The 27,743-nt window shown below is 43.0% G+C and overlaps 1 protein-coding gene across 1 annotated transcript in view; it reads left to right on the top strand.

Annotated features, from left to right (window-relative positions):
- The window catches only part of LOC138976877 (limbic system-associated membrane protein-like), a 140,346-nt gene extending 117,904 nt beyond the window's left edge, over positions 1-22,442 (top strand). Inside the window, exons 3-10 of the mRNA XM_070349766.1 lie at positions 3,051-3,160; positions 6,590-6,794; positions 10,302-10,454; positions 11,060-11,188; positions 12,679-12,969; positions 13,231-13,512; positions 14,369-14,404; positions 15,705-22,442. Coding sequence (XP_070205867.1) covers positions 3,051-3,160; positions 6,590-6,794; positions 10,302-10,454; positions 11,060-11,188; positions 12,679-12,969; positions 13,231-13,512; positions 14,369-14,404; positions 15,705-15,841 — 1,343 coding nt within the window. The 3' untranslated portion in view covers positions 15,842-22,442. The remainder of the gene's footprint in view (positions 1-3,050; positions 3,161-6,589; positions 6,795-10,301; positions 10,455-11,059; positions 11,189-12,678; positions 12,970-13,230; positions 13,513-14,368; positions 14,405-15,704) is intronic.
- The last annotated feature ends 5,301 nt before the right edge of the window (positions 22,443-27,743 follow it).

Raw genomic sequence — 27,743 nt, 5'->3', positions numbered from 1 at the left:
AACTATTTTCAGCACCACTAAAAGAAAGGGAACAGTGATTGCGATATTGAACGGTGCGCAGAAATAATTACGTGTTTGGTTGGGTCCCCCCGCCGCCATTTGATTAGCTTGCGTGACACAGGAAGTGGAAGAGCGGCAAGGGAGGTAATCTGCATATCGTGGATTATCTCCCTGTGTTTTGTCCCGGCCCTGGGACGGGATTGGTCTTGTACTGACTGAGGGCTAGTGATTTGGGGGTGGGGGTGGGGTTGGGGTTGTACACGAGGGCCGCAGCACGCTTGATGAAGACCCAGTATACTGTGGCATGATGATTGTAACAAGCATTATTCCCCCCTCTGCTTCTTTACCTCTGTAAACTTGAAGAGCTAGTTATTTTTTCGATAATGACCCAGCAACCAAACAAACAAGAGGCGAAGCCTTCAAGGCTCCCGTAAGAAATCGACAAACAGTAACACAAACTCATTCACTCCGTCACACATACACACACACACACAGTAAGCATAGGTGACACCGTGCAAGAGTGGGAGACACTAGATCTAGATCTGTCTGTCTGTAGCTTACTTACGGGGACACGACTGCCAGATGGCCAGATCGACACTGCGCTTTCGACAGCGCTTCCTCGCGCACACACTGGAAACACGCTGTGCAGATCAACCTGTAGGAAATCTCCTTTGGTATCTTCTTTATCTACTTTTCTGGGGCTACGAAACCGAACAATGTGAAATCTTCTTCCCCAAATCGGCGAACTGCAGCTGGGTGAGAACTGTATCTATACCACAATCCTTCACGCGATCTGACTTAACCTTGACCCCTGACCTGGTCTACATACCGCACACGACACAAATCAGTCACCTGTTTTTACCCCCCCAAAACTCGTTTTCTTTGGATACACACTTTACCTACATACGTGCCGACAAAATGTTGATCATTGCTTCAATACTTTGAAGCTGTTGCTTGGATAATAACCAGGTAAAATTAGTATTTCGGTGTTCAGTCAAATGTTAAAGTTTCTATCACACACATACACACACACATACACACGCACAGACAGACAAAAGTTAGCATCGCATAGGCTACACTTACGTGAGCCAATAACGAGCCAGCAACAGCCTGAATCCTCGATAGTGCAATGGGTTGAGAAGCTGTTCTGTTTCGGTACTACTTTTGCGACTGAAAAGTTCCGAACGCTCTATACGTACGAAGTATACATCTCTGGAGCAAACAATACAAACATGCATACCGCATTTAAATTGACAACTACAGGCCTGAACACATGAATCTCCATATAAAATCCATGAGTTCGGTTGTTTTCTGAATCTAGATCTGCCGTGCACAAACGTTCATCACAAGCAAACTCCCAAGGCAAGTAACTCATACTTTGTCTAGCGACAAGAGTAGTTCCCCTTCTTTTCACTCAGTTTCTTCGACAACACTGACTGCAATCCGACGGTCAGTTTTCAACAATATTTCATTTTATAAACAGATCACACGCAACCAAATGCACACATCTCATCAATTTAAACAACATAAAGCGGTTTCATACACTATTTTCCCCAGAAAACTGAACTTCATACAGTAATTAACGTTGGAACACGGGTGCAAAAGTTCGTCTGCTAGTCCCATTTGACGAAAGAACATTATCCTAAGCGATACTAAAACATAAACAGAACACACAATAATTATCTGCCTTTACCGCCACAGCAGAATAACAGCATATCTGTGTATTTGTGTGTATGAGTGTGTGCGTGCGTGTGTGTGTGTGTGTGCTGAAGCTCGCATTTTTCATGATCCGCGAACTTCGACCATTATTTTTAATAATCACTGAGACTCGGCATGTAACCTCTACATCTTGGTCTCTTCAAGGGGTATCGATGGACGTTGTTTTATCGGTTTTGGGATAGGTATTTTTGACAACGAACCGACCACAAGCACCGTCTGTACGTATGTCACATAAAATATGACTCAGTATTGTATTTTTACATTTATTGTTCAGATGAAACCGTGACTCCAGTCGGTCTCTTTGTCAGTCGGTCTCTTTGTCAGTCGGTCTGACTGTGTGTGTGTGTGTGTGTGTGTGCGTACGTGTGTGTGTGTGTGTGTGTGTGTGTGTGTGTGTGTGTGTGTGTGTGTGTGTGTGCGTCTCTATCAAACTCTCTCTCTCTCTCTCTCTCTCTCTCTCTCTCTCATTTTCTTCTCAACCCACCTCTCATTCGCTTGCAAGCTTCTCTATGATCCGACTCTTCTTCGATCCAAGCTCGCAGCCTCAGTCTTGCTCTATCCACACTTTAAATATCCCAGCCAAAGTCCCTTTCACCGGTCCACCTTGCAATTTACAGATGCAGACATGGAGTCTGCAACAGGGCAAATGATAATGTGCCCGATCCCGCGAAAACGCTTCATTATACCGCATTGAGTCCGCGCCGTTGCTGTCTGCAATGACCAGCAGGTTTGGGACAATCTGGTGCAAGGTCAAGGACATTTAGCAATGTCTCGGGCTGGCTTCTGTTCGAGCGGATGCAAACGTTATTGTTGTTACGACATTAATTTTGTGCGATTTTTATCCTATTGATTGGCGGATTAAATAAAATATATTGGACACGTTTTGCTTTCTTTTTGTCTCTGTCTATTTCTCAGTCTATGTGTGTGTGTGTGTGTGTGTGTGTGTGTGTGTGTGTGTGTGTGTGTGCCGGTGTGTGTGCGTGCGTGCGTGTGTGTGTGTGTGTGCGTGCGTGTGTCTGTGTGTGCGTGCGTGTGTGTGTGTGTGTGTGTGAGTGTGTGCGTGCGTGTGTGTGTGTGTGTGTGTGTGTGTGTGTGTGTGTGTGTGTGTGTTCGTGTGTTCTTGTGTTTGTCTGTCTGTCTGTCTGTCATTCTGTCTGTCTGTCTGTCTGTCATTATGTCTGTCTGTGGTGTTGCAAGCTGCCTGTTGGAAAGTTTTCACTTGAACATGAATGTTTTGTCACCCGCTCTTATGCTCAGCCTGATGCTAAACTCGCCGTTGTTTTATGAGAACAGTTTATCAGGAGTTCTCATTTTCTTTTCTATCTTTTCAGTTGCTGGCTCCCTGGAGCCCAAGTTCAACACGACAGCAGAACGGGTGGTGGTCACAGAGGGAAGTCGCGCCATCTTACCATGCTCCATGGAAGATCTTGGCGAACAAAAGGTGAGTCTCTCTATCCTTGCATGATGTCAGTAATCGCACACTTTTTGCTCCCTAAACAGCAAATGCATTTGCCCCTTAAAAATACGCCCCCGAAAAAGTGTAGCGCATTTGCAGGTTTGTTGTTGTTGTTGCAAACACTGTATTTGTGGAGCGTAAAATAAGGGGCAAAACATATGCACCATTAAAAAGATGAGAAACATTTGTGGTTTTAACAGCGTTTTGGATTTTAGTCACTTCGGAACGATCCTGAGTATATAAGTAAGAGATCGCTCCATTCAGATATAGTCTGTCAGTGAGTATAACAGCTTTTTTAACCAAGCCATCCACAGCCACTGACTCATTTGACTTTATGAATAATAGCTCAAAATCCCAATGTTCTCACAAGACAAACGCACGTCATAGAGCATGCTGCACAATCATGCTTCACATAGTTTGGCAAACCTGGACAGCGTTCAAATCGCACTTGTGTTATTGATGAGAGGATTGGGGAGGGGAACGGCAATCGTTGCGCTAAATCCTAATAAATGGTTCATAATCAGGACATGTATTTGGTAACATCCTTTCTCGAGTGTAAGCTTGTCGGACCTGTATTTGTTTTTAAATCTCAGGACTTTAGAAAGTGCAGAGAGAGAGATAGAGAGAGAGAGAGAGAGAGAGAGAGAGAGAGAGAGAGAGAGAGAGAGAGAGAGAGAGAGAGAGAGAGAGAGAGAGAGAGAGAGAGAGAGAGGCAGAGAGAGAGGCAGAGAGCGAGAGAGATAGAGACCGAGACAGAGAGAGAGAGAGAGAGAGAGAGAGAGAATTGAATTTGAATTGAAATTTATTTTACGAGGGTGACAGAATAAGCAATGTATACATGCTTCTTTTCATCCGGCCCTCGCCCATTGAGGGGTAACAAACAAGAAGAAATAAAAGATAAGTTTAACAATAGTACAAATGACATATTTACCATAATTAACATGTCAAGCAACCAATAAGACATTTTAAGATGCATTAGGATTCTTTAGCAATGCTTGAAAATTATATATAACAGGGAAATATGTGTTTGTATAAAAAAAATCCTTCATGAATTATATATAATCATGTTTTTCAATATAATCAGAGAGTACAGTTATATTTTGCCAGCTGCTTGATAAGGCACAAAAAAAAAAATTGTCTGTTTAGGGTAACATGACCAAAAAAAGTAGGGTCGGTAGGTAGGTATTTTGTTTTTTTTTGTTTTTTGTTTTTTTTGTTGTAAATGCTATGTTGGCTGAACATTCACTTCTTATATTTGATGAATACATGTTTCAAAACTAACGTATAAATAAAACAGAGAGAAAGGGAGAGAAAGAAACGCCAAATGTCTTTTTTTAGCATTTTTACCTCTTTTTTTCTTTTCTTTTTTTGAAATCAAAAAAAAGTTTTTGGGTCGGCGCCAAATCGATAGGGTCGGTCGGGTTACCCTAAACAGACAATTTTTTTTTTGGCCTAATAGTTTTTATAAGTTTTGTAAAAGAGACAGCATGTAATATTCCTTGAATGATGTTTCATGAATTCGTAATTTAATTATATTTGGAATGGCGTTCCACATAATTGCTCCAGAATATGATAGACTCGACTTGTACAGGTCAATTTTTGGAGTTGGTGTAATTAATTTAAGAGAGAGGGAGGGAGGGAGAGAGAGAGAGAGAGAGAGAGAGAGAGAGAGAGAGAGAGAGAGAGAGAGAGAGAGAGACAGACAGACAGACAGACAGAGAGACAGAGAGAGAGAGGGTGTGTATCTTCATGCAAATGGTGACGCAACCCTTTAATTCCAGACACAGTGGCCATAATTTATAAACAATGATATTCCAGATATCTCATCTTCGTCCAACACCCAAATGGAAAAGTCGTGTTCGTGCGAGAAAAACTATGAACGTCAACAACACAGTTCTTTCTTTTTTCCCACTGGAACTAAATTTTGTGTATTCTCCGCGCTATCCTTGCAGCTTCCGGTAGGTTTAGCCAATCGGATGATATATAGCACAGGTCACGTAACGGGTGTCGATGGTAACATGGGAGTTGCCGACATTTTATTGGCTGGCAGTCCCATTCAATCTTTCTCTGCTGTTAGTGTACTGTTTTGAATGTCAGTGTTTTATCGTACAAGAACATAAAATGCATTATTTCTCTTCTGTGTGGACCAGTGTAACACGAGAAAATTACTCCCACGAGATTTTTACTCCGGAGTAAACATTTCGTACGAAAAAGTTACTCCCTTTACAAAAAAAGCACTCCCCCATTGCACGAGAAAATGACTCCCCAAGACAGGTGAGTTCCGAGTAACATTTCGTACAAAAATGTTACTCCCCTGACGAATAAATATCGAAGAAATTACTTCACCCCAACACGAGCAATTTAACCTCCCATGCCAGGTGTACGAAATTTTTACTCCCTTGTCCCCTGTTAGTCTTGGTGGTGGAAGGCATGGAAGGAGGGTAGCGCGACATTCGTGTGCGCGAGATCACTTATTGGCATTATCCCTTCGCCCGCATCCCATTTTTGCGTACGAGATTTTTACTGGAAGTAAAAAAAAATGGGGAGTAAAAATTTCGTGGAGGGAGTAATTTTTTCATGCCTTGGGGAGTTCTTTTCTCGTACGAAAAGTGTACTCGGAGTAAGAATTTCGTACGAAATATTTACTCCGGAGTAAATTTTTCGTGGAGTAAAAATTTCGTGTTACACCGGCACGGTTGGCCTAGTGGTAAGGCGTCCGCCCCGTGATAGGGAGATCGTGGGTTCGAACCCCGGCCGGGTCATACCTAAGACTTTAAAATCGGCAATCTAGTGGCTGCTCCGTCTGGCATTATGGGGTTAGTGCTAGGACTGGTTGGTCCGGTGTCAGAATAATGTGACTGGGTGAGACATGAAGCGTGTGCTGCGACTTCTGTCTTGTGTGTGGCGCACGTTATATGTCAAAGCAGCACCGCCCTGATATGGCCCTTAGTGGTCGGCTGGGCGTTAAGCAAATAAACAAACAAACATATCTTCTGTGTGGGTGCATTTTGAGAACGGTTTCGTCTTATTCGCAGCCGAAAGGTCTGCTCATTATGAGTTGATTTTGATTTGTTCAGTCAAATAGTACTGGTTTGATATAACTTCTATCCCTCTCCTCACTTTATTGTTAAGATGGGGTATGTACTACCTGATATCTATTGACGGCTTCGAGTTGTTGCGTTTATTTGGTATATTTCGCCTCTTTGGTAATATTCGTGATTATAAGTTCACTTTTATACATTTTAGTTTATGTTTTGTTGTTGCAGGTTTTTTGTGTACCTCAGAAAAGAAAGTGTTGTTCATGGTGTTACCAGACAAATACAATCAGAACCACAGTCTTTCCCCAATGTCAGTTAGTTTTCATTTACTGACTCTTTGATGACCATATTCCTACAACATTATGTCTGCTCACAGGTGATCTGGGTAAACCCTCGAAAGATCCTGATCAGTTATTTGGATAGACGGACGATAGATGACCATCGTATCAGCGTGGAGCGCCCCTACAAACGGGAGTGGAACCTGCTCATACGCGAAGTGCGCTATAACGACAGCGGGACGTATGAGTGCCGAATCAACACCACACCAAAGCAGGTCAAGAAGGTCACATTGGCCGTGCAAGGTTGGTGTATAAGAATGGCATTAGTTGTCTTGACGCTTGTGTTGACTTGTTGATAAATCACATTATATTGTGGTAGGTGCTCAGTGCTAGCAGCAACAGGCATCCGTAGTCTCTTTGCGATCGAGAGTCAGTTCACTTTGGACTTCATGAACACGATAACACTAAAAATGAACTCACCAGAAAACAACAAAAAGAAGAAACAAAAACACATTTCCTCTTGGGTTTTCTTTGGTGAGTACATTTTTATTGTTATCTTGTTGTAATACCTCTCACTCGCAGTCCCTTATTCCATTTTTGTACTTCATGGATAAATGCGTAAATAAGTGAATGAATTGAGTCTCTCTAATTTTATCTCTCGTGCTCTCTTCACACACACACACCTTTATTTTTTCTCTAAAACAAAATGATTGCAATTGAAATCATTGTCTTTCCACGTTGATATCTAGATACAGAGACACACTGTAAGCCTTGTTCAGGACTCACCCCTGTCTTCCAATATCTACTGTAAAGTAAGAAGAATTAAACCCGGCCTTGGCGCCACTGGAACGAAACCCACACCAACCAAGGAAAAGAACAAAAACGACATCTAAACTGGGGTCATCCTCTCCCTCAAGAATGACTTGAACTTCTCAAAAATCATTGCTCCTCAATCTCTTTGCCCTCATCCCCCTCCCCCCCCCCCCCCTCCGTGCACAAAACCTCCTCTGATTTCTCATTGGGATGCGACAAGAAAATAGGTCCCAATATGAACGGGCCAAGAAGGTGGCCGAGCAAACACTGCCCCAGGGCACTGCAAGAGCGTTTGGAGGACTGCGGTTTAATTCTAGACCGGAGGAGCAGACATGCCGTTATGAGGAGGTAGAGGAGGAGGAGGGGTGGGGGAGGGTGGGGGGAGGGAGAGGATGAAGCAGATGACAGAGGATAGAACCTATTCTTCGTGTGTTGGGGATGAGAACCTCGAGGTTGGAGATCCGCAGTGTCTATTCGTTGGAGAAGAAGGAAGGAGGGAAAGGAGGTATAAGAGAAGATATATGACCCTCCACCACGGAATGAGTCGCATGTCACCTCGCGCGGTTCTGCGCTAGGCTTAATATAAGTCCGGAGGATGTCTGGTAACAGTGTGACGGTCACCTTAGTCACAGGCTTATAACTCGAAAAGTGGTCGCTCTTTTCTAAAACGGTTTTCACCACTGGATAGAGCATAACAAACTCTTTAAAACAATGTAAAAATATGAAAATCATGCAAAGGTGACATGCGACTCATTCCGTGGTGGAGGGTCACATTAATTGTGGAAGAGGTAGACGGGACGTAGAGGAGGGGGCAGAGGATAGAGTCTTTGCTTTGTGTTTGGGGATAGGGATATCCTATTTATGGGGGCCCGAGGTCCCCAGTATCTATTTGCTGCAAGGGGGGAGGGGGAGGAGGCGGAGTAGAGGAGGGGGCAGAGGATAGAGTCTTTGCTTTGTGTTTGGGGATAGGGATATCCTATTTATGGGGGCCCGAGGTCCCCAGTGTCTATTTGCTGCAAGGGGGGAGGAGGAGGAGGCGGAGTAGAAGAGGGGGAGGAGAAGGCAGGTACATGCCCTGTTTTTTTGTGGGGGTAGGAACGTCGATGATCGAGGTCCGTAGTGTCTGTTTGCTGCAGAAGGAGGAGGAGAAGAAGGTGAGGAGAAGATGGAAGAGGAAGAAAGCGAAGACTGAGGAAGAAGGGGAGGGAGGAGGAAAAGCCTGAGGATTGAGTCCATGTTTGGTGTGTTAGGATACGAAGAAGGGAGGAGAAGAAGTAGGAGGAGGAAGAAAAAAAGGCTGAGGATAGAGTCCCTGTTTACTGCGTTAGGGTAAGAACCTCTCTTACCTCTCATGAACCAAGGTCTGCCGTGTCTTTTTGCAAGAGTATGAAAAGGGAAGGAGGAGGAGGTTGAGGAGGAGGAAGAAGAGGAGCATGAGGAGGAGGAGGAAGAAGAGGAGCATGAAGAGGAGGAAGATTGGGTCCTCGGTTTGTGTAGGGATGGGATCCTCGAGCTCTTGCCTACGATACAGGACCGATGAGGTCTGCAGTGTCTTTTTGCTGAAGAAGAAGACGGCCGGGAGGAAGAGGAGGAGATGGAGGAGGAAAGGAGGATAGGGAGCGAGGGAGGCGAGGGGGCAGAGGATAGCGTCCCTTGCTTTGTGTGGAAGGGTTGGGGATCTCTTACCTCTCGAGGGGACCGAGGTCTCCAGTGTCTATTCGCTGCAGCGGGGTTTGAGGAGTGGTGGAGTGTTCGGGGAGTGTTGGGGTCTGGAGTGAAATGAGCCATCTGTGGAGAATAATGACAGGGCTTTTGAGGCAGGATCAGCCAAGTGCTGTTTAAACTGGACGTCTAGCTCTGTCCCAGTGGGGAACTACACCAATGGGGATAGGTTGGCCGGGTGAAGAGGAAGAGGATTGGGATGGGGGTGGGGAAGGGAGGGCAGTAAAGAGCGAGTTTCAAGGATATTGGGATTCTGCTGATCTTGCGAGTTTTTGTCGTTTTGATTAAAAACCTGCAGCTTCTTAACAAAAATATTGGAACCTGATTCTTCGCAGAAGTAGTGAAACTATGTGCCAGCCTTCTCAGCCTTTTTTCATGCCTTTGCTGGTATGCAGCTCTTTTGGTGGCTAGGGGTAGGGAGTGGATATGAGCAATGCAGGGAGGAATGGAGGTGATGGTAGTTTGAAGACGATATTTCGGGGTGTTGATATTAGGATATGGTGCAACATTACCCAAGGGGCATCCATTACCAAAGCTACATTTTGAAAGATATCATCTCATTTCCCTGCAGTCGCCTCAAGCGGGATTACAGCCGTTGAAGTTCTGCTGTGGTTCGGTTTTCAATCAGACGATTCAGTGCTGATTAAAGGCGCCCAGTATGATTTCATTTCTTGGCTTTTCTCTACTCGCTTCTAGCTGGCCAGAGAAAAGGAGCATGATTATTGTGCAGATTGCGGAAAATGTCTGTTTTACGATAAATTTGAATCAGGGTTGCATCTTCGGAAGTAGCTGTTAACAACTTCAACTTGCCGAAGGACTCGACTGAACTTTACGCTTTACTTTTTTATACTTTCAGCTCAGGCGTTGACTGGTGTTACTCATGTCTTGTTCAGAGGAGCCTGATTCAGATTTCCCCCTGCTCTCCTTGCAATCATGTATCATATATAGCTTTCAGCATGTAGGCTACCTGCCGGAGATTTTACTGTTTATATTTTGCTGTCCTTCATTTAAAATAAGATCCTTGATCAGAAGTACAAGTAAGCTTACACCAGCGGCCTATAAGCAGGATAGAACATGTAAAATTGAGTTATTGAAGTAGCATTCCACACAGGCTTTCAAGCTGATGATTTTAGAACGCTTGCAGTCTATCTGCAAGAAATATCATACTACAGATTCTTTTTTTCTTCTTTTTCGAGTTAAAGAAAACTGTCAAAGTGATGTTTGCGGTCTGTGTTCTTTCGATTTCGTTTTAGAATCTGCCTGTTTCTGTTTCAGTGCCACCAATGATACTGTCAGAGCTGTCGTCAGACAGAGTGTCACTGGAGGAGGGAGAGACAGCCACCCTCATCTGTAACGTCACCGGCATCCCCAAACCTAACGTCACCTGGTACAAGCGGAACAGCCGTAAGATTGACGGCAAGAAAGAACGTAAGAATGGTCCGACTGTTGATGTTTGTATATTCTTCGTTCGATGTTTATGGCCGTCATATCGTCAGGTCGGTTGCTGCCATGAAGTCCGCAGTCTTCTGCAGTTCGGCAGCGGGTCTCCAGAGCTTGGTGCCCAGGCTGGCATCTTCTGGCCAGTAGTGCTGTTTGTATAAAAGAACGAGTTTTGTTTTGAAAAAATATTTCAGGTATTTGTCAAGGCCATTGAGAGATGAATTATTGAAATATAGGGTAAGTAACTTAACCATGAGTTGCCTATACACCAAAAACAATTATTTTAATATGCCGAGGGACGAAAGGGTATGTAAGTTGTGTGGAAGAAGGGTATGTAAGTTGTATGGAAGTGGTGAGTTGGGAGATGAATTTCCCATCACGCTCAGGTAATATTTAATTGTGATTTTGTCCCGCTTGTGTGTAATTTATTTACTCTTTTTTGTGTAGGAAACCTGTGTGGTTTCTGAAACACATTTTGCCTTCCCTTGCTTATTTCCCACCTTTCCCACCTGCATCCAAGATATGTCCCACGCTAAGTCTTAAGTCGTATCTTTCCCACTCTAACGTCATACCTGTGGCATTGTTATCTTCAGGTATCGGGACGGAGGGCGAGGTGTTGGTGATTCACAACGTGTCCCGGATGTGTGACGACATCTACGAGTGTTACGTGGACAACGGTGTTCCGCCAGCCGTCAGTAAGGCCATCAGGGTTACTGTGGATTGTAAGTGCTTTGTGTCTTGACATATAGAATCGGTACCGACGTGTGCAAGATATAACGTACGTTACGGATATATGCTACGGATATACACTGTGTTCCGCTACGACTATGCAGGGTGTAACGCTCCGGACAGGTTCTATTCAACGTTACGGATATGCAGAGTGTAACGCTCCGGACATGCTCTGATTAACGTTACGGATATGCACGATGTAACGCTACGGATATGCACTGTTTAACGTTACGGATATGCACGATGGAACGCTACGGTTATGTACGGGAAACACTACGGATATATGCTTGATGTGATGATACGGTGGATTGAGAGTACTTTGAGCAAAGAGGGTAGAAGCTGAGAGCCTTCTACCCTCTTTGCTTTGAGTCCTTGAGGCAACATTGTCTGAGAAGTGCTAGTGCCAAAAAAAAGGACGTAGTTTTTACCTAAAAACTGTCACATGTAGTCACAAACAATCAGATGTAAAGTGGCGTATACCATGAGTGTTGGAAACGAGCTATGAAACTAGAAGAGAAAGCAGCAGTTTCAAAATTCACGCTTGTACGGTGCCCAACTCTGAAAAAAATTAAATTTAAAAAAGAAAGATAGAAAGAAAGAAAGAAAGAAAAAGAGAGAGAGAGAGCGAGAGAGAGTGAGTCTGTGTGTGTCTGTGCCTGCATATATGTGCGTGCCTTTGTGTGTTTGTGTGTTTGTGTGTGTGTGTGTGTGTGTGTGTGTACCCCCCGCGGGTTAGGGGGAGTCCCATATTGGTTGGGACGAGAAAGAATTTACCCGATGCTAACCAGCATGTCGTAAGAGGCGACTAACAGGTTCTGTTTCTCCTTTTACCCTTGTTAAGTGTTTCTTGTATAGAATATAGTCAATGTTTGTAAAGATTTTAGTCAAGCAGTATGTAAGAAATGTCAAGTCCTTTGTACTGGAAACTTGCATTCTCCCAGTGGGGTCATGTGTTGTGCTGCGTTGCGGGCCCCTGGAGCAATTTTTTGATTAGTGCTTTTGTGAACAAGAAACAATTAACAAGTGGCTCTATCCCATCTCCCCCCTTTCCCCTATCCCATTTCCCCCTTCCCCCGTCGCGATATAACCTTGAATGGTTGAAAACGACGTTAAACACCAAATAAAGAAAGAAAGAAAGAAAGAAAAGAAAGAAAGAAAGTGTGTGTGTGTGTGTGTGTTCCCTGCCTTTGTTGCGGTTTCTGTACAGAAAAGGACACGTTCGCATAATTACATTCTTATCAGTTATTGTCCATTTGTGCAATGAAAAGCATTAAGTCAAAGTAAGAGTAAAAATTAGTTTTCTGGTTTTTTTTTCTGTGCCACCGTTGAATGCCTCAACTTATGTACAGCAATACAAACAGACACGATGTTTCTTGATGTTACTATCTTAAGACACACCATTCATACTTTTTCCACCACCCGCAGTGTTTCGCCACCATTAATACACCAGCTGGTAACGCCATCTTGGTTTGTTTAACATCAGACGCACCAGAGGTAGAGCTTCCCAACAAACGCATCGGACAGAGCGCGACCAAGGAGACTATCTTGGATTGCATCATTTCCGCCAACCCTCAGGCAGTGACGGAATGGCGTCGTGACGGCAAAGCGCTGCATAAGTCAGACAAATACGACATCGACGTCTTCCGTGACGAGTACGAAAACTCCGTCACTCTGAGTCTACGCATCAAGAACCTGGCCAAGGAGGACTACGGGAGATACCTTTGCATGGGAAGCAACCACCTGGGGGAGGACCAAGAGGAGATGACTCTTTATGGTGAGTAGAGTATGGGTGTTCAAAAATCGAACAACAGCTAACGTTCCAAAATTCAGAATAAAAACAACAATAATTGTTGGTTATTGGAACGTTTAATCATTGACAAAACAAAACGTTACGTACATTTACAGTATGTCGACCTTGTGGTCTTTTCCGTAGACAGACAGACACACACGAATGATACAAACAATGAACTTATCTCAAAATCGTCGATGAAACTCGCTTGCAAGTCTAACAGGGCTTGCCTCAAATGTCCAACAGAAATCTTCACCACGACGACGACGACAACCACCACCACCACCACGCCCATCAGCACCCTCAACACCAGGAACCCCGAGTACCGCTACGAGTCCGACGGTCAGGTGCCCAACAACCAGGACCCTAGCTCCCCCTCCCGTAACCATGACTACGATGGAGGGAGGAACGGGGCGGTGGGGCCCTACGCTCAGAGCAGCAAGGGGGATAATAGCGGTTGGAGACCCGGAACCTCCCATGACGCCAACGGACAACCCGTGGCGGGCAAAGCGGAGGATCCTTACAGAGGTAAGCTTGACCATTGAATAATGAGTGTCCATACGTTATAATTAGGACATGGGGGTATGCTGGGTTACCCACAAAGATTTCCGTGTTTTTTTCGTTTGCTTGATTTCCATTTAGTTTTCAATTAAAGTAGGGAATTAGAGACCCTGACGTTTATGGGGATATCAATTTGGATGATATTCATGAAAGCTAAACGGCGCACAGCAGAGTACTTCCTTTGACTGTGTAATTAAAAAACAATATAATTATACAGTCGAAAATCCAAACCATATAGAGTGCTAATGATCAAAACTCCAGAATCAAAATAAAGGAAAAGGTTAGTGATTGGAACGTTTAGTTTTGGACAAGTGAATGAAAATGAAACATTAAATGAAACATTCACTTGTCTAACATTCCATTCAAATGTTCCAACACCACTAAACTAAGGAATACAAAAAGTATTGCATTTACAAACAAGGTTACGTTGCAGGAAAAAAATAAGGTAGATGAAATACTGTTGCATCAAAATCTGTACGTAAAAAAATAGCACACAGTTGTGCAACAACCTGCAAGAAATCTGTTCAAAATATCTCACACCTTACTAATGGATTGTTTTAAGGAATTAATTTGTCGACCATAATTATTGCAATATTATCAAAGATTTTGTTTTTATAACGCTGAGCATGCACAATTTTTAGTTGGTTTTGGAACAGTAAGCGGTTCTAAACACCAGTATCACAAACTGTAAGTGATTATCTCTCAGCTTTTGAGATTTTAGGAAAGACTGCAACAGTATGTCCTTTGTAAAAGCTCAGACCAGAATTTGGCTAAAATCTTGAATTGATAATGTTATTCGCAAACAATATTGATTCCTTTCCAGAAGAAAAAAGAACACAATTACCAACTCCGTTTAAAGGTGAGATCGTTGGTTTCAGTTGTGAAATAAGATTGAAGAACAATAATCATAGATACATACTAATTATTACTGACAATATGGGCCATTTTGTATACTTTTGACACAAGAGACCGTTTTTTAAGTTTTGTTATTAACAAATTAAAACATTCTTTTCCCGAGACTTGCTTGTTTGAGCCGTCCCCAACCCCCGCCCCCCCCCCCCCTCCCGCCCTAACAAATTAAAACATTCTTTTCCCGAGACTTGCTTGTTTGAGCCGTCCCCAACCCCGCCCCCCCCCCCCCCCCCCAAAAAAAAAAAAAAAAAAAAAAAATCCAACAATTCCGCGGCCCGGTCCATTACCAAATGTGCGTATTGCCCTGCCCAGTTCAAACGCCTGCTCACTAACGTACTACTGTTAGAGTGTAGTTTTTGTCTAGCTTTTAGCTAGTAATAGAGAGTATTCACTTTGTGTGAATGTGTGCACGCGCGCTTGTGTGTTTGTGTATGTGAGTGTGCGCGTGAGTATGTTTGAGTGAGAGCCGGCGTGCGCGCGAGTGTGTGTGTGTGTGTGTGTGTGTGTGTGTGTGTGTGTGTGTTTGTGTGTGTGTTTGTGTGCGTGTGTGTGCGGGCGTGTGTGTGTATGTGTGGGTGTGTGTGTGTGTGAAGGAAGAATATGATCCGTGGTGAAGAATTGAGGTGCACTGCACGATGATGTGGTTAGTCTAAAGGCAGATGTCATGACGCGTTTGTGTCCCTCTGATCTGAAACCATCCTCACTACTCACCGCAATGTAGAATAGACGTCGGGTTTGCATGGTGAAAGAGTGAATACCCTTGCTTTTCCTTTGACAAATAACTTCACAAGTGCACCATGCTCCTGTACACGTGAGTCCGATCCTCCATTTTTTGTCTGGGTAAAGAGCAAGGACATTCACTTTTTTACAACCCATACATCCCCGTTATTTTCGAATTCGTCAATTACATTAACCTGTCGGGCCAATACAAGAAACAGGTCGTTCATGGTAACATGTCTTACAAAAATTGGGTTGGCGGGTCAACAGAAATCTTCGTTTGGGTAGTTGTTGTTGTTTTTAAACCATTTTCGTTTACGTGTGATGTTTATTTCCAGAAAAAGGACAAATCAGGTGTGGTTCAATTGTTTTTTTGCACGAACGTTTTGCCCAGTTTTTTTCGGGATATGGACGCACCCGAACACTGTCTATCGTGCGAATTTCAGGAATTTTAGGAATTTCAAAAGTACATGTTTTAAGTAGCATGTTTACTTACAACTACTTATGTTTTACTTCTGTGTGTTTTGCAGGTAATGACAACACCTGGTCAGTGTCTAACCCAAATCCTGATTATCCAATCAACGGCGTCCATCCTGTCTTCACATTTTCTACACTTGCCTACGTCATCATTACGTCAGTCGTTGCGTCATTGCATTTTTACGTGTGACGTTTACTTTGATGAACAACATTGTAACACTTGCTTCTCGACTAATTCCAATCATGAAAAGATTACATTTATCGTGACATCATTGGGACAATTTTCAGCGTATCATATGTGAAAGAAAAAACTAAATTGTTGAAACTTACCATACGTGAAGAACAGAAGTGCCAGTGTTTTGGAAATTGTAGGCCTGGAAAAAAAACCAGTCCAAGAACTGCAAATGCAGAGAAAAAACCAGAGTCAGGAACGACAGAAACCTAAAAAAGAAATTGAATTAAAAAAAAAGTAGCAGATTTTGCGTAATAAGTGAATGTTGTGAAGTGTTTTCCTCCATCCACTTCAAGGCATCCCGATGTGACAGATATATCTTCAAGGAAGAAGTGCAGTGATTTATAATGACCTAGAAGACTCCCAGAGTAGGACTGTGGAAGTGAAAACGGTGCTTCAAGTTAAAGATCTATATTATATTCCTCTGATCAATAACGTATGGCGACATTACCATCGGGTTGTGAGTACAGATTTCGTCCATTTGTAGTAGATACAAGAATCGAGGTCATATGTGAGCTTTCACACCTGAAATGCCAGACCAAAGACATCACCAGGTGTACGTTCAGTCCTCTTCCTTCAGCTTGGAGTGTTCTTCTTCTGCTTTCTACTGCTGCGCGTCAAAATATCAGTTCGAGGAATACCGGAAAGCTGGACGGCCGACGAAGAAGTAAAAAAAACAAAAACAAGAAAGGCTACGTTATTGTAACGTTTAATTCATGACAACACCAAACATTCACAAGAGCTTATCGACCTTGAAAGTGGAGAAACATGAGACACAACAGACACCAATAAATGACACTGTAACTTATCTTAGAATGTGACTGGGATGACTGACTCCAAGATGGTCGAAGCAGTCATTCTTCCGACGAACGTTTTTTTGTCGTCCGCAAGAGCTAGGCTTTGAGGTCTGTAATTCCTCTAGCCCAGGACTTCTGCTGCATCTCGCGTCACACAGGCGACAGCCTTGGAAGATGGGGGTTCGACGTGATGATATGGGCTGAAGCACTTTCTGTTGTAATAAAGGAGGAAACGATTTATGAATACACGTATTTCAGCACTGTCTACTGCCATGCAGAAGCAAAAGGTGATATAAACGCATGAATGTAAACGTTTTCTGCTGTAATACAGGAGGACACGATTATATGAATACACGTATTTAAGCACTTTTTACGGCAATGCAAAAGTAAACAATGATATTGAGTACTTGTATAAGTAGGCCTACATGTATTTAACACTTTCGTGTGCAACACAGAAGAAAACGATGATACACATGCATAAATAAGTTCTGCCGTATCACAGAAGAAAATACGACATAAATATACGTTTTTACTGCTGTACCACAGAAAGAAGTAATGGTATGAAAATAAGTTATTTTGGGTGTAACACGGAAGAAAAATATTCTATGAATATTAGTACTTACTGCTGTACACTGCAGAAAGCAAGCGTTCCTACGAAGGACAGTTCGTTAGTTCTCATATTACGGAGAGGACGAGCTCTGTGGATTTTGTGTTTGCGTGGCGGCCACCTTCACCAAACATTCACAAAATTATCAAAACTGATCGACTGGGGTAAACGGAGGACAACTCAAGGGCATCCATATGACCATAAATCATCGATCGCTATCACAAAGAACTCGACTCGAAAATGAAATGGAACTGACGAGACTACGTCCGAACGAGGCCATCGTGGAAACCAAAAATTGACAAACAGATATGCGTCTGGTATGAACTCTATTATGTACTTTGATAGACCGTGCAGATACATAAAATAGTTGGAGATTTGAGCAGTATTTCAATTACTCCCAAAAAGCACGAGAAGTATGCTGACTTGTCGTGTGATAACTTAAATGACATTCTGATGTGCTTGTGCACGAACAAAATAAGGTCTCGCCTGGATTTTTCTTTTTGGCATGAAGAAAACAGGAGACAGCGGAAAATATCAGTATGCCGTCATATTGTTTTGCATTAATAATGACGACATTGTGGCTGTTTAAACTTAAATCAGCCACAAGCAAGTGCGTGTTGAAATTTAACACACACACTGTTAACTCTAAATGACTTGCTGGGTCACTGAATGAAGTGCGCTATGTTAATGTCTTGACGAAATATGAGGTATTTATTGTACTTGCGGTTTAATTTGTTGACTCGTGGTTGAATATAAAACCACGGTGGATGCCGGACAGACAGTTTCAACTCGTATGTGCATTTGTCAACAAAGACTTTTCACGTGGTCACTTGTATCGTCAATACTGCATATGGACAAGTTGTGTTCAGACGCAGGCAGAAAATACAACTGCAAAGGCAACAGCAAGTCGAGACAAGACTTTCTGTTTTAGAACGTATGTCTTGCTTTCTTGCCTCAAGCTAGCGAAAGAGATCAAGAGAACTGACGAATGTCACTTTTGTATGTGCCACGTAGAACTTGCCTGGCTCCAAAGTGTTGAACAAAACACAATGACGATGTTTTTGTTTCGGCCTCGCCAACGCTCGTCACTTCGTAATTTCGTGTCCAGCGTCATAATTATGACCTCAGATTGATATTCACATGATTTCAAAGACCACAGCATTAATGACACTGCATTGTATGAGACTGTACACATGTGTCTCACTTTTGATGACACTGAACTGCGTAAGACTGTGCACATGTGTCTCACGTGCAATCACCTTTCTCTGTGACTACATCTTGCTTTGCACGTATCAGTACCAAGTACTATCGCGATGACGTTTAGAGTCATCAGTTCATTCTCATGCTTGTGTAAGTATGATTACTTTGGACTTAACAAGGTGTGTTTGTACATGTATTTTGCGCGTTTGTCGAGTACAATCTTGCTACAAAACGACAAAAGCGTTGTCGTGGCTAGATTTGATTACTGAATACAAAACACGACGAGAATAAACTGATCATTAAGGCCCTTCGGCGTTTCAAATTCGAACTAAGTCCAAACACGAATTTTACTGTTTAATACAGTTTCCAATGCAAGTCTGATGGATACACAAAGAACAGACATCGCAACAAAAATGAAAATACATGGATTTGCTTTATTTGTAATTACATTTGCTAGAACTCTTATCTGTGTTTTGGACATCACTTTCATAGTGTGGGAAATGATTTGTGTTTAAGGTCTAGTGGTAGCTGTGAAGTGTGTACCAAGATTAATTCTTGTCGGCTGATATTAACAGTTGTATGTCTGTCAGAACATCACCGCGACATCATAAAGTTCGTGTGTGTGTGTGTGTGTGTGTGTGTGGTGTGTGGTGTGTGTGTAAGCGTGCGTGCGCGTGTGTGTAAGGGTATGAAGGAGAGTATTTGATATTGTGATATTAAACGTGGATTGTACATTGTACATATGTTCTAACATATGTTAATAAAGGATGTACATGTGACGTTTCTGAAACTGGAATTATATTAATACAGGTCAAACTGTGTATCTACAATGCATGGTTCTTCATTTGTGAATTGCGTAAGGTATCATTCGTGCATCTAATTTGTGTTTGATGCATTCGATAAAATTGACGACAACCGGCTGAACATTCTGTGAGACTGCTAGATTACATGATATGTCATTTCAGACATCCAGACTTGTCATTCATACGAATAATGTAAGAATACACAATTTTGTGTTCATGTGATTAACTCAAGTCTTGTGTGTAGTGTTCTTAGGACTACGACTTCAAACTATATTTCTTGTGTTTCATGTTCGTGAACTTTATGTTCGTCTTTATTTTAACACTTGTAAAGTACCCTGCCATCGCTTTGTGCAGACATTGTAATTTGTAATGACACGGTGTCTAACTCAACAGCATTCCATGAAAAGGTGGCTAACAATTTCCTTTTTTGGTGACAACGCAACATCCAAAAGACATTATGCACAGTCAGTAATTTGAATCATATTTTACTTTAAAGGTACCGTACCGCCTGTGAGCACGATCAAGCTCACCGTCACATATTTGTTCAGGCTTTAATATAGAATAAGAGCATACTTTTGCTTGGAGACATACACAAACTCAAAGTGTGGGTGGCTGCATTCTGTGAATACTGGGATTTTTTGGAATACTGAATCAAATAAGCAGAGTGACATAGTTGTCACTTACGAAATGAATTCAACAAAAACTTCCTACTGTGCATGGAAAGCAGTCACGTTGTGATTTTTGGCGTGTATTTACATTTACGGATGCTCTTGTTCCACGTTGATGCCAGGGCAGATATTTGGTAGTGAACACGTACATGCCAGGACAGATATTTGGTAGTGAACACGTACATGCCAGGACAGATCTTTGGTAGTGAACACGTAAATGCTTGGAACGATCTTTGGTAGTGAACACGTAAATGCTTGGAACGATCTTTGGTAGTGAACACGTAAATGCTTGGAACGATCTTTGGTAGTGAACACGTAAATGCTTGGAACGATCTTTGGTAGTGAACACGTACATGCCAGGACAGATCTTTGGTAGTGAACACGTAAATGCTTGGAACGATCTTTGGTAGTGAACACGTACATGCCAGGACAGATCTTTGGTAGTGAACACGTACATGCCTGGACAGATATTTGGTAGTGAACACGTACATGCCAGGACAGATATTTGGAAGTGAACACGTAAATGCTTGGAACGATCTTTGGTAGTGAACACGGATGCGTACAAGAGCAGGACGGTATCTTTGGGCGTAATAAACCGTAGAGTCAATTAAATGCTTTGATCCTGAGCACGTCCCTGCCCCAATAAATTGTTGTCTTTCTGCCATGAACTTGTAGTGTGAATTAAGTGAAAGCAGTGAAGCGATTTGATGAGTTTTGCAGTGTCCATCATACTAAGTATTAGAATAAAATCATGGTGATATTAAGTTAATTTATCGAGAGAGAGAGAGCGAGAGAGCGAGAGAGCGAGAGAGAGAGAGAGAGAGAGAGAGAGAGAGAGAGAGAGAGAGAGAGAGAGAGAGAGAGAGGTTGCTGGGGAGCTGTATCTTTTATCTATCTATCTATAAAAAGATTTATGCTTCCACTATAATTTTTCATCTACTGTACTAAGAGTGCTGGGCAGGAGGTACCTAAGAAAAGTTAGGCCGTTCTTGATTTGGTTGTGCAGTCGAACCTGCCCTGGCGACCACCTGTATCTAGCGACAACCTGCCCATTACGACCACCCCAACGAGGTTATTTCATATGTTCACCTTTGCATAGCAGACGTACATTCGCACGAATGCACGCACAGACTCAGAAACAGACCCAGAAACAGATACAGCACACGCACACATAAACACTGATAAACAGACAGACAAGCAGACACACAGCCAGCCAGCCAGCCACAAAGAGCCACACACATTCACAATCTCAAGCATTTCTTTTTGTGTTAAAGGCACAGTAAGCCTCCCGTAAACCATCACAGATACGGTCAGGCTTTTACACACAGTACAAACACCCTTTCATTTAAACACTCACCGATTGAGAACATCCTAGGTGCCCTCCGTAAAGAGCGAACAATTTTCAAAGAATTTATTTTTGCGTGGTTTATCTTACCCCTGAGCCATCGTGAACCCGTGTGATCCAGTTTTCCTTTTTCACAATGCAGTCGTCAGTTAGTCATGAATGCGACTCGATGTGAGCTTATCTACAATAGCACGTTTTTTATGCACGAAACAACGGCTGTGGTTCACAAGAACTCTAGCGATGGCTTTTGACTGTTGAGAGGAACGGCGATTTGCACTGATAAACCTTCGTCTGCTACGACCCTTGCGTGACCCTGCTTCCGGGCTTTTCTTTTTTTTTAAACATTCACAACTTCAAATTGTTCTGATCTTGTCTTGATGAAAAACGAATTCTTTTATGATTAAAGAATGTTTGTGTAACAAGCTGTCAATTTATTATTTAGATTTTAAAAGTTAGGTCTAGCACAAAAACGAGGCGCCGTTGTTGTTAACGAACAAGTCTACGAAAATAAATTCTTTGAAAATGTCTCACGCTCGACAGAAAGCAGCCAGGATGTTCCCGTTAGGTGAGCGTTCAAATGGAAGTATGCTTGTACTGTATTTAGACGCTCGGGGAGCTCTGTGATGGTTTACGGGAGGCTTACTGTGCCTTTAAGATATATTTATCCCAACAGTCACCTGTTATCTCGTCATTGAATTCTTATTTGACTCCCATGTTCCACTGTTATTGCTACAATAATTATCCGTGTTTGCATGTTTTGCTTTTTGATTACAACGCAATTTCTTCGTCTTCAAACCCGAAAGTCAACTTCTGTATTATGTGCTTTTTCTTTCAGGCAAATGTGTGTGTAAGAGTACATCAAAAGGCTTCAGAAGCATGTTGTTCAACATACGATCATGTCAACAAGTATTCTTTTGGCTAGTGTTTTGGAGTACAATTTATTAGTGCATAGCGAAAATCCTCAAAACTTCACGTTGTTATTTGTATTTGTGTATAGTTGCGTATATCTGATATTTTTTTTTAACATACATATTTTCATCTTTTTTTCTGTTTGAAATGAAGTAAAGTTAAAACATGATGAATCATACTATCACAGGCCCATTGTCGATTGTTATGTGAAAATAAATCATCCCAAAATTTGTTGTGCTGGCAATGAAATGTCAACAAGGCTGTTTGAGAGAGAGTGAGAGAGAGAGAGAGAGAGAGAGAGAGAGAGAGAGAGAGAGAGAGAGAGAGAGAGAGAGAGAGAGAGAGAGAGAGAGGCCGGCCAATTTAAATGGTGTAACACATGCACACACGCACACACAGACATACAGACAGACTACATACAGCTAGACAGCCACACACACATACACGCACACACACACCGTGGCACACACACACACACACACACACACACAAACTCTCTCTTTCTCTCTCTCTCTCTCTCTCTCTCTCTCTCTCTCTCTCTCTCATTTACACTAACGGCTAGCATTTTTCCCAACTCGTTCCTGACTGTTCACGAAAACCTGTACATTAAACTTTTTCGTCTCACCATGAACAGGCTTGTAGAAGCAGGTACACAGAGAAAACAGAGGTATGCTTCCTGCTTAAACCTATACAGACCTTTAGGTAGCGGAAGACAGTGAAAGGTTGCTCAGCACGTGCTACAAGCAATAATTTGACCCACATGGGATTGTTAGAAGCTTTCCGACATGTCTCCTGTCACTGCGGGGTATCACTAGAACACACATCTCGTTTTACATTCTCAAAAGGAACGATTAGAATATCACACCGTGGGATGATGGAAGGGTAAATGCCAAGTTAGACTAGTTTCAGCAAGCGTAAAGTAGATCACATCTTCTGTTGTTTGGCGCAAACACAACAGCAACTACAACAGCAACAGCAACAACAACAGCAATAGCAACAACAAAATAAGACTCACAACAAGAACAAAACACAACAATTCAGCACACACACACACACACACACACACACACACACACACACACACACACACACACACACACACACACACACACACACACACACAAAATGCTCCACCAGGATATAATATTATAAGAACACAATTCTTAAGAAAATGCATCTAACAATTTCTACGCGTGTATTCGCGTGCAAGCAGTTACATAAATTTAACATTTCAACCGCCTTATTTCATGACTGGATACGTCATCTCCAACTCAGTGTAAATTGTAAAGTAAGGAACCAACCTTTGAACTTTTAAACTGCACTGATCCCTGGTCTTATGCCTCGGGCAGTTTGTGAACAAAGCTGCAGATACTTAAACAGGTGTTAAAGTGGATTCCGACAGGTTAAAATCCTTGAAAGCAAACCGTCCCACTTCACTGAAGAAAATATCAAAACATCTGCGTTGCAACCCCCATCTCAGTGTTTCCCTTGAAGACAAAAAGCTGGGTTGAAAAGGAGAAACACAATTGAGGAGTTAGAACAAAACGGCAGAGAGACAATATGAAGGAGAAATAAAACAAAACGAAATAACACACAAGGAAATTCCAATACAAAGAGAGAAACGCAGACTCAGTTTGTGAAATGATTGCAAGAGACTGATATAAGGAATTTCAAATACATGCTGAGTTCCCTTAAAGTCTCTGATTGCAGTGCACCTGTCTTGGGACCGATCAGGAAAGCGTAATGACAGGTGACAGATAACCTCTGTCACATTGTAGCTTTCGTGGAATTAATTTCCACGCAATTACAGCCAACAGCTATACATGTTTCTGTCAGCATGGTTTTCTTTCTTCTCTGAAATTTCTTTTCGTTCCCTTACTCCTCCGCCCCCCCCCCCCCACCCCATGCCCCAAACTCCATCACACGCAGATTCAGGACTAAACAAAAAAAGACAACAATATTGCGCCACTAACTAATTCACCCACCAATATCACTCGACACTGCGGCATTGCTAAACGGAAACCACATCTTAGTTCTTTCCCCTGGAGACTCTTCGGTTCCGGAAACACAATAAAGACGGCGAGAGAGGCGCCACGGTCGATGGCGACCAAGGCAGTGGTGGCGGAGAATTGAATTTGTGCCCAGAACACTCGCCATCTCTGGCGCGAAAACAAACACGTCCAAATCTCAGCCTTAGCCACGGAAAAGCGAAGCGCGGATTAGCGAGGAGAAATGAATCAGGGGAGAGTAAACAGTCGCTTTGCGGTGTATCCTCTGTAGGGGGGAGTCTGTAAGCGGTTGCGTCCCTTGGGTCTTGAAGCGAAACTGATCGAACGAGTCAGTTTTGGCACTCCAAGGACTTAACTGAACAGGGGAGGGGTGTCTCGATGAAAGTGCTGGTGGTCTGTTGGGAGAAAGGATCTCTTAGGTATATTTCTGCCAGTAGCGTAACATAGAGGAAGGGGTAACAGGGGGGTGGATCAAAAGTGCTGCAAGCCTGTCGGGACAAGGAATCTTTCAGGTAAAGTTGTGTCAGTACTGTAAAATAGAGGAGGGTGTGCAGACACAGACACAGACACAGACACACACACACACAGACACACACACAGACACACACACATACACACACAGACACACACACACACACACACACACACACACACACACACACATACACACACACACACACACGCTAACACATAAACTCACAGTTACAGAAACATACACACACACACACACACACACACACACACACACACACACACACACACGCAAACACATAAACTCACAGTTACAGAAACACACACACACACACACACACACACACACACACACACACACTCACACACATTCTCTCTCTCTCTCTCTCTCTCTCTCTCTCTCTCTCTCTCTCTCTCTCTCTCTCTCTCTCTCTCTCTCCATTTGATAGCAAGAACGGTGTTGAGAAAACAAACGACAGAAGTATGAAGGCTGATGGCACGATAACCGCAAATTATTCAGTAAATTGTTTTTGTAGGATCACGAGAACTACAAATAAATAATAGTATAAAACGGCGTAACAAAAAATGATAAATAGATAAATAAATATAACATGCCCGAATAAAAACCTGCATTATGCACAGCAAGCAAGGGAGGTAACTATCTCGAGCAAAATACCTATAATCAGACGCAGTTACCTACCTTATAAAAGAAGTCCAGCATGTGGAACAACAAGACAATATTAGACCTAACTAATTCAAAAACCTTTAGTGGTTATTCTTCTTCTTCTTTTTCAGCGTTCCAAAATATTCTGGTTACGTGTGAGCTCGTTTGCCCATTTGGGTTCCCCACACTATACTCAGAGCGCATAGTCAGCTTCACTCCGCTTTTGTTGAGTAGGCATGCTGGGTATTTTCGTGTTTCCATAACCCACCGAACTCCGACATGGATTACAGGATATTTCCCGTGCGCACTTGGTCTTGTGCTTGCGTGTACACACGAAGGGGATTAAGTCACTAGCAGGTCTGCACATAAGTTGACCTGGGAGATCGGAGAAATCTCCACTCTTAACCCACCACTGAGGCGGCACCGACCGGGATTCGAACTCACGACCTCCCGTTTAGGAGGCCGACGTCTTACCACCACGCCACTGCGCCCGTAGTGGTTATTAAAAAAGGGCCTACTATCCTTGCACGGTCAATAAGGACTTCCAAGTGTGCGGTCAACATTCAGGCGAGGTCTTGCCTGTTGTCACGATCGGGTGACAGAGACCAAGAAAGCGTCACTCAGTGGAGTGCCTGTTCTGGGTCAATGTATGATAGAAAGCGCCTGTGCGTGATATTGGACACAGCAGAGTTTTTGCTGACAGTGCTCCCGAGCACGGATGTTTTGAAACGCACGAGCTTCACAGTGCAGGTTTCTGCTGTCATAGGGCTGACGGTTTTTTTCGCTGACAGCGCGCACGGGATTTTCAGGGATTGAGTTTCTCGTGTCTTTTTCCTGCTTGGGGAGGCAAAACTGTGTATAGCTGGACTGGTTTGGTGACAAGGTCAGTCACGTGTATTTGGCTAGGTGGTCTGTCAGAGACTCAAGGACGACACACTTGACACCCAGCGGCAGAAGGGGAAGGACCTAACACACAGTTACTAGAGTATGATGGTTTTTCACCGAGTATCATATTCGGCACTCTAGGGGAACTTCCACAAGTTATTCCTTTCCTCTGCCACGTATTTTGCTGAGGACAAGTCGTCACATTTCCTTCGTCGGCGATGGCTTTCGCATAAGGATTCGACAAGGGGTTCTGGACGTTTTGGGTCACTGTTGACGAACAGAGACTGTTCCAGGGAGGAGGCGGACTTTGCTTCCATTGAGAGTTACAATCATAGGCTTTTGAGGTAATAAATCATTATTTAACGCTGTTGATGAGTCTGTGTTGTGGAATGAAATACTCTCTGTTGTTCTTTCCAGGTTAGCGCATAATTTACTCTCTGTGACGCTAAAATACTAATCTGTATATGGTTTTTGCAGATAGGGAGAGAAGGACGGAAAATGGCTGTTTTGTTGTTGTAAAAAGTCAGTTTTGTGCAGGCCCACGTGCTCGATGAGATATTTAAAGATGACATGTTTTAAGGTGGTGGGTGAGGGGTAGCTGACATGTTTAGTGCACCGATGCTTTCTGTTTGCAGCCTTCCTTCGTTCGTTCGTTTCGTTCGTTCGTTACGTTCCCGTAACATCGGCACGGCTGACTCTGGCGGGAACTGTTGAGGCTACGCTAACCAGGAGACCGGCTAACCAGGAGACCGGCTAACCAGCGGACCGGCTAACCAGCGAACCGGCTAACCAGCGGACCGGCTAACCAGCGAACCGACTAACCAGCATACCGGCTAAGCAGCAGCAGCAGAGATAAAGCTAAGTGCACCATGTCGTACGCACCCCGTTGACCACCGTTGTCTTTTCGTATCTATGATTTCATTGGAGTAGTGACAACGTGGGGTGTGTGACACCTGCACGAACTAGAGCTTTTCGAACAGAACATTCTCATTTCGACTGTATTTACACGGGTTCAGCGTGTTACTATAATTTTCTACATAGTACTGGCATTTTGTCAGTGAACACTGGTTTTTTACGTGTTGAGAACGTAAAAGGAACATATTTTGAGTGAAGGCTCGAGGGAGGTGGAGAGTTTATACATAAACAGGCGTCTGAAACTTATACTTTTGTTGACTCTATTTAATTGTATGCCTGCGAGAGTGGATCGTGGTGTGGTTAGTTAATTAGTAGTAATTAACCGGTTCATAATCACCTTGAGTGATATATTGAAACGTGACACGTGGGGGCCAAGCCGGGATTTACTCAGTTAATTTCCAACTGATAAAGACCCACCAATTAAGGAGAACTAAGAGCAGATAATCTCGTCAGTGCTCGACTTATTTTCTGCTTGGTGCTACCCTTTTTTGTATAGTTTTGATCATATACCACACCTTAAGCGATTCACATCTTGCAGGAAATGTAAATTGTAATTTGTGAGTTATTGTATGCGCTAACTGTGATTA

This window comes from Littorina saxatilis, linkage group LG1 (assembly GCF_037325665.1).
Source record: "Littorina saxatilis isolate snail1 linkage group LG1, US_GU_Lsax_2.0, whole genome shotgun sequence".
NCBI lineage: Eukaryota > Metazoa > Mollusca > Gastropoda > Littorinimorpha > Littorinidae > Littorina > Littorina saxatilis.
Note: the sequence above shows the minus strand (reverse complement) of the source record. Positions and strands in the feature narration are given on the sequence as shown.